This window comes from Enhydra lutris, unplaced genomic scaffold (assembly GCF_002288905.1).
Source record: "Enhydra lutris kenyoni isolate GAN:26980312 unplaced genomic scaffold, ASM228890v2 scaffoldscaffold10, whole genome shotgun sequence".
Classification (NCBI taxonomy): domain Eukaryota; kingdom Metazoa; phylum Chordata; class Mammalia; order Carnivora; family Mustelidae; genus Enhydra; species Enhydra lutris.
The window spans coordinates 10,179,154-10,186,522 of record NW_019154094.1 but is presented as its reverse complement, the minus strand read 5'-3'; the positions used below and the strand labels follow the sequence as shown (position 1 = coordinate 10,186,522).

Below are 7,369 nucleotides of genomic sequence, written 5' to 3'. Positions count from 1 at the left end.
GGAAACAAGGTCCAGAATCCTGCGTGGCGGCGAACAACCGCTGGACACACAAAGGGCAGCTCAACCAACAGTGTGGCCTGTCCCTAAGGGCTGTCCAAACACAGAAGGGGAGATCAGTCCTAGCGGCTAGTGGGTCACACCCAGCAAGGTATGTGGCACAGCCTGGAGGCTGTAATGGGGAGACCACAGGGGTCACAGGTGGACAGCTGGCCTGTCCCTCTCAGACCCCACAGGCTGCAGGCCTTTGGCCTGTCCTCCCAGGGGTCTCTGCTGGCCTACAATGAGTGTGTCAGAGGCCAAGCTCTACCTTCCTAAGCTCCTGTTTCAGGGAAACAAGTGCGGAGTGTGCCCTGCAGAGAGGGGGATGGGGAACCCCTAGAGAGGCGCAGTGCTGGGGCTACAGCCTGACCCCATTTCCAGCAGCTCGGAGTCTTTGCTCTGAGGGAGAAGACACAGAGAATCCATAGTGTGGCTCTGTTTATTTGCAGTCCTTCTCACTTCACCCCATAGAAAAGACACTCAAGAGCTCAGCAGAGGGGCTGCCTGCTGTTGGGGAGAAGACCAGGAATAGCCAACGGGCCAAGGGGCTCATCCCAATCTTCAGGGTTAGCTGCTGTCATGACCAAGAGGAGGGAGAGGAGAAGGCCCCAATCTGCCAGTCTGGCTGGGGGAACGAGCACAGAAAAGAGGCCCAGGGTCAACAGAGCAGCCACTGCCAAGGACAGAAGGGGCCCTCAGGCCTGGTTAGGCCTTGGGGACCAACCCTGGTCTGCCCCAGGTTGCTGCCCCGTAGGTCTCCTCTGCACTCAACCATGATCCACGCCATCACCGCGGCCGCAGGAACAGGAGGTGGGCGTCCATGACGTTGGTCCCAGTCAGCCCCGTGTGCAGCAGGTGCGCCCCGCCTCGGAAGCAGCGGAAGAAGGTATGAGAGTCATTGCGGGATAGGAAGGCAGCCACGTCCAGGCCCTCAGCGGCAGCCTGGCTGGCAAGCTCGGGTACGACCCAGGCCCCAGCTGCCTCTGTGGGCCCATCCTGTCCATCAGTGCCACCACTCAAAAACAGCACCTCCAGAGACCCCAGTGGCCATTGTCCCAGCTCTGCTCCGACACGTAGAGCCAGTTCCTGGTTCCGGCCACCCTTTCCTGAGCCCTGCAACTGCACAGTGGGCTCACCACCAGCCAACAGGCAGACAGGGCCCCCAGCCCCCACCACGGCCTCCAGGGCCTCCTTGAGCTGCAGGTCTGGGAGCTGGAGCTCAGCTGCCAGCTCCCAGAGTTGTGCCTCCTCCTCCACGGAGGCCCCAGTCCCAGGCGGGGTGAGGTGGGCTCCGACCACTTGGGTGAGCAACCTGTAGAACCGGGCCACACTTTTCACGTCACCCTGTATGGCTGCGCTCAGCACCACGGCCCGGTACCCAAGTGCCTCGGCCTGCCGCTGGGCCTCAGCCAGGGCCAGCGCATTTGAGCCAATGATCACGTTGAGCACGTGACCACAGCTGTGCGGCCCGTGAGGGTCAGAGTCAGACCGAGCCAACACGGTCTTCACGGAACGGGGCAGGGCAGCTCGAAGGCCGTAGTGATTGAGGATGTGCAGGCAGTCTTGCACGCTGTGGACACTGGCCACGGTGGGGCCGCTGGCGATCACCTCCACTGGGTCCCCCACCACGTCTGACAAAATCAGGCTCACCACCTGGGGAAGGGTCGCAGAGGGCAAGGCTCAGTCCCTCCGGTGCCTCACGCCACGGTCACTGAGGACAAGCGGCCACGTATTCTAACCCCTCTCCTGGGGGTCTGCAGACCATGTGGCCATCTGGACACCCCACTCCCATCCTCTCTGGCGCCCCTCCCAGCCAGCCCTGTGGACTCCCACACCGGGATCCTGCCAATTTGTATGCTGTTCCAGGCTTTTGTTCCCTGGCACGTGGGTCTGGCTCTACCAGCCCAGGGCTGCCTAGGGAAGCAGGGACCCACACACCTGGGCAGGGTAGGCAGCTTGAGCCAGCCCCCCACCCTTGAGCTGGGACAAGGCCTTCCGGATGGTGTTCAGCTCCTGGATGTTGGCTCCACGGGCTGCCAGCAGCTTGGTGAGTGTCTGCTTTTCTTCCAGTGTCACAGGCGGAATAGGGGCAGGGAGCAAGGCTGAGCCCCCACCTGCAGAGACAGTGAAGAAATTGGGCAGAGGGGATAAGACTGCAAAGGAATCTCTCCACTTAAGGAAGCAGGCAAGCAGTACCCACATTAGGGAAGGGGCTGCTGGAAAGCTGGGGTTAGGGTGACCCCGTGTGGAGATGTAGGGAACGTGTATACAGTCACCACAACCTGGGCACCTGAGGCTGTGCTCTGCTTCGCAGCCCAGGTCCCAGCAGGCACTGGAAGAACTATTCCTTTAGCGCTTGAAATAGAGTAGACCAAGAGGAGACATTGAGACCAAGGACGGATTCCATAGGAGCTAGAGACCTGGGTTCTAGCCCCAGGTCACACTGGCACAGATGGCAGCAACAACAGGGACAATTTACCCATGACACCCTGAGTTACATGCTCCCTATATTCCCTCCCATGGTCACCAAACAAAATCAGTCAGGGGAGGACCCCACAGCTCCAAGAAGGCAAGATAACCTGCCCAGGGCCACCCAGAGGTCAGCCATCCAGGCTCCTTACTGTCTCCCTTGCTCTGGGACCCTGGGAGCTCAGACCAACCATCTCTCGCAGACCTGGTATTTGCAACCACCACCAGCCCCCGCTACACTGTCCTGAGCCAGTCTGGCACCCACACCTGAGATGAGTACAAGCAGGAGATCGTCAGCTGTGAGACCTTCGGCCAGTTGCCGGATGGCCAGTGCAGCCCGAAGTGCATCTCGGTCTGGGAGGTTGTCCTCTGCACCCTCAAATACCTGGACACGGCTGTGTGGCTTCAGCAGCATCTCCCTGGAGAGAGGGAGAGAACAGACAGCAAGAGATGAGGTGGGCTCCTTTCCTCCCACCTGATTTCTCAGCTGTACGGGTGAGGAAGACCAACTGACACCCATGCCGGAGCCAGTCCAGACCCTGAACAAATGGGATGCTGGTGAGGGAGGGAGGCCTGATCCAGCATTGGGTTTGGGCCTAGCTTCCCCTCCCGGGGCACAGTGGGCAGAAGCCTCCCCCCAGGGCTCTTACTGCTTGCCAGTATGCTCCATAGCAGCACGAATCCCCTTGGGCACGCTGATCACACCCTGCACGAGATGCTGGCCCAGGAGCTCCTCCGCTGCAGCGGCCATGCCCAGCACAGCCTTGCCAAAGCCCACCAGATAGAGGTTTTGACGCAGCTGAAAGCTCCGATCCCGCACCTTCAGCAGCCCACTGCCAGGATCCAAGCACAGTGCCCGGTGCAGCATGGGGCCTGGAAGCACGGCCCCCACAGTGCTCTCGAAGAGCTGCTGTGCCTGCTCTGCCAGGGCCATGCCGCTGGCCAGCCGGACCACCGGGATCCCCATGAGGAGCGGGCGTAAGAGGGCTCGGGCCACGCAGGGCAGAACCTGCAGGACCACAGCCATGCCCCACTGCTCTCAGCACCACCGGGCACCCATGGCTGCCTAGGGGAAAGAAAGCACCAGTGAGGCTGCTGGAAGCAAGACCAGAGACAGACAACCCCCACAACAGCCACCTCTCTGAGGGCTTGGGGCCGCTGGACCCCACAGGGGCTGCTGCAGTGGGCCATCTGCCAGCCCAAGACTTTCTGAGGCCCTCAGCTGCCTGATCTCATGCCAGTTCTCAGAACCCAAGCCTGCCACCTACCATAGCCTCCTCTTCTGCAGGTTATCCTCCGGCCCTCTGGCCACTCTGCCCTGAGTCCAAAGGTCCTGTTCGCTGAGCCCTCCCCCTAGGCCACCCATTCTGGCCCGAGAGTTAATCATTCACAGAGGCAGCAAACCGCAAGGTCCTGCCCCAACCCTTTTCCACCCCCTGTACTTCTGAGCGTTCATCCAGAGGCAACACCCCTTTCTGGGACAGCGTCCCTGCCCCTTTATCACTTCTGTTGCCAAGAGGCTGCTGGCTGTCCCACCAACTGACTGAGCCTTACGACCTGCAGCATGCTCTGTGTCACTGGCTTGCGGATCTGGGCTGGGGAGCCTGGGAAGGCTAGGTCTGTGTGGGGAGGCTGTAGGTTCACAGGAGCACTGACAGGCAGGCTCAGAGCACATCCTCAGGACACACAGCCTGAGGAATCCCAGCAGTCCAAGGTCAGTCTAGCAAAAGGTTCAGGTTCAAATGAGAAGTGGCAGCAAAGACTGGCTCATGCTGGAAACTTAGAGAAGTCCCTAGACACCACATTGAGGCGGGGCCCAAGCTGCAGGACAGAAAAGAACACCCTTCCACCTACCTGGCTGGCCAGACCCAGCCCTGCCGAGAACACACATTTCACTCTAACAAGACAAGTCTTGGGTCATACATACCACCCACCCACAGGAGTGAGAGCTGAGTGTCTGGAGCAGGAAAGGCCAGGCTCCTACAGCTAAGGCCAAATAGTCTTTTTCCCCACTGGGCAAGGTAAAAGGCCAAAGAAGCCTTGGGGTGAAGGTCAGGAGGCTGTAAAAGAGTTCAGGGACAATGAAGCCCCAAAGAGATCATCTCTAAAAAAGGCATCTACTTTAACAATGCCCACCGTAAATGCTAGTGGCCGACTGCAGCAGCAAGCATGGACAGCAGGGGAAGGAGGCTGGGAATCAGGCTCCAGCTCCACCATGGTGACAGCTCCTTTCTTCATTGGGCCTCATGTGCAAAATGAGAGATGGGATCAAAGACTAATGCTTCCCTCTTGACATCCTTGGCCTCTCTGAGCTGCCAGGTTAATACAGAAAGCCTGAACTCAAGACACTTTATCCCACACTCAAAAAAACCTAACAACCTGTAGCCCTCAGCCATCTCGCCAGCATGGTTCTCACCTTTCCCGTAAGACCAATGCTGCCTGACTCCAGCCCTGAAAGGGAACACCACAGAGGACGCTGCCTTGGGGACTCAGAAAATGGGCTCAGCTTTTGCCAGGAAGCCCCTGGGACTGGCCCATTGGGCTAGGAACCAAAAGCGGCTTAGAATCTAGCAACAACTTGACAGCCTGGGTGAACTTTGTACCTGTTTCCCAGATGGACACAAGCCTAGAGGACCCCAGCCTGGCCACGGTCTACTAGGGCCCAGGAGAGGATGAGGGTGAGAATGGAGGGTCTTCAAGGGTTAAAATACAAGACGTCCAGTTAAATTTGAACTTCAAATAAACGAGAAATTTTTAAGAATGTAAGTATGTTCCACACAATATTTGAGACATGCCTACACTAAATAACTATTGGTTGCTTATCTGAAATTCAAATTTCAGAGCTGCTAACCAGCCACTCTCCAGCCAGGACAGCCTCTCAAACTAACTCTCAAGCCCTCCAGAACCAAGCGCGGAAACCCCGCGAAGCCCCTCCTTGACTCTGCTCCGCCACCAAGTAGGGCTGGAGCCACTTCCGGCCTTCCCCGGAAGTAACGTCAGTCTCAAGTCTTTGCGAGGGAAGTGGCTGCCGCGTGATGTCCGGTGGTGACCGGAGAAAGAAGTACCCGCCGCCCCCTGGACCCGCCACTGCCCGGCCAAAGGACTGCTTCCGTGGGCCTTCGCGCCGTGGACTTACCGCTCCACGGCTCCCGGCCGCAGTTTCCGGTACCGGGGGCCGAAAGTACTCCCGGGTGGGCGGAGCGGAATCCGGAAGTGTGGTGGGAGGGGCGGGGTTGGGGTGCCGGCGGGAGCCGGACGCGGTGAGGTGGGTAGAAGGAGTCGCGGCTGGGGGATTGGCTCCGCCCTGACCTCTGGCAGGCTTGGATGGAATACCGTTTTGGCTTCATTGCCTTCGTCTCTGCAGTGGGGGCAACAATCCCTGACTTATCGATTGCCTTAACCGTCCGCTGCTTTATCCCCTAGGAGCCCATCCGTCAGCACGTACATTCCATTGGATTAGGTGCCTGGCACAGGACTGAGCAGACGGGCTGAGAATTACTACTTCCCCACAATCCACCCCTTCTGGAGCCAGATTAAATCACCCTGGCTCTTCCCCACCGCTATAATCCCCCAACAATTTTGTGTTCGCCCCTCTCCCTGTTGGCCAACCTAGTAACAGCTCGGACTTGGAAAGTTCAGTCCCGTGATCCTTGAACACACAAGCTGTGTATAAACAACGAATGATCCTGGGCCAGCCTGTGTGCACCCTTGAGCCCTGTGGAGGCCGAGAAAATTAAGGCCATCCCACCTCAAGTTTAACGTTAGCACAAGTACAGCCCTCTTAGCTTTGGCATCCATCTCAGCTGTGACCAGGGGCTGAACTCTACCCTATTTTAGTTACAGGAAAAACCGCTATACCCCACCCTGCAAACACCCCGGCAACAGCTAATCAGCTTGCTGCAGGGAAGTCTGAAATTTCCCCACTTCCCCTCACCCCCCAAGCCTCTGGTAACCACACATAAAAACCCCTTGTTTGGCAGGTCTGGGGCTCTCGCTCCTGTGCCGCTGTGCTGGTGACAGTCATGAGCCAGGACTCTAATCCGAATAAAGACCCTTGTGTGTTTGCATCGGTGTTGGCTCCTTGGTGGTCTCTCGGACTCGAAACTTGGGCACAACAAGCCCGACTTGATGCCTTCCCACATTCGAAAGACAAGTGCTGACCAGACTCTAAAGACACAAAAGAGTGCATTTTTAAAACTGATGTTTTCTTGGGGAGGAAGGGAAGGGAGTTACATCACAAATCACACAGTAGACTTTCCAAAAAATCTTAAACATATGCCCCCCTTCCCTTTTTTTTTAAAAGATTTTATTTATTTGACAGACTGAGATCACAAGTAGGCAGAGGCAAGCAGAGAGAGAGAGAGGAAGAAGCAGGCTCCCTGCCGAGCAGAGAGCCCGCTGCGGGACTCGATCCCAGGACCCTGAGATCATAACCTGAGCTGTAGGCAGAGGCTCAACCCACTGAGCCACCCAGGCGCCACCCCCTTCCCTTTTGCAGTTGCCACATCTCTCCATATCATGTTCTGCTCTCATGAACTCCTACCTCCTTCCTAACTTTGTCTGGATTTTTCTTTCCGTTTATAATAGAGGACCTTTTATTCCCTATCATTCTCTCCCAAACTTCCCCACTCCATCCTTAAAGTGAAGGCACCTTCGGGAGGATCTGCCCTCTTTAGATGTGGGGAGATGATAAATACTTGAATGTTCAGTTTTTCCTTGCTTATAGTAAGAAGTCTTTATCCATTTTGAATTTATTCATTCCTCCACCATTCAACAGACATTTCCTGACCTATGTGGGTCAAATGCTATAGCTACGGGGATGAGTAAGAAGTGGTACTTTTCTGTTGGGAATTTTACTTTG

At 57.0% G+C, this 7,369-nt stretch overlaps 1 protein-coding gene across 2 annotated transcripts; it reads right to left on the bottom strand.

Annotated features, from left to right (window-relative positions):
* Nucleotides 1-355: 355 nt before the first annotated feature.
* LOC111144327 (glycerate kinase) lies at nt 356-6,569 on the bottom strand. 2 transcript variants are annotated; one of them, XM_022498574.1, is made up of 5 exons: nt 5,645-6,569; nt 3,159-3,574; nt 2,776-2,927; nt 1,978-2,153; nt 356-1,692 (listed from the first exon to the last, which is right to left on the bottom strand). In XM_022498574.1, the coding sequence occupies exons 2-5, from the start codon at nt 3,533-3,535 to the stop codon at nt 826-828; spliced, it is 1,572 nt and encodes a 523-aa protein (XP_022354282.1). In that variant the 5' UTR covers nt 3,536-3,574; nt 5,645-6,569; the 3' UTR covers nt 356-825. The 2 variants fall into 2 exon arrangements, with proteins under 2 accessions (XP_022354282.1, XP_022354283.1); XM_022498575.1 differs by lacking the exon at nt 5,645-6,569 and having other exon boundaries at nt 3,159-3,733.
* Nucleotides 6,570-7,369: the final 800 nt, after the last annotated feature.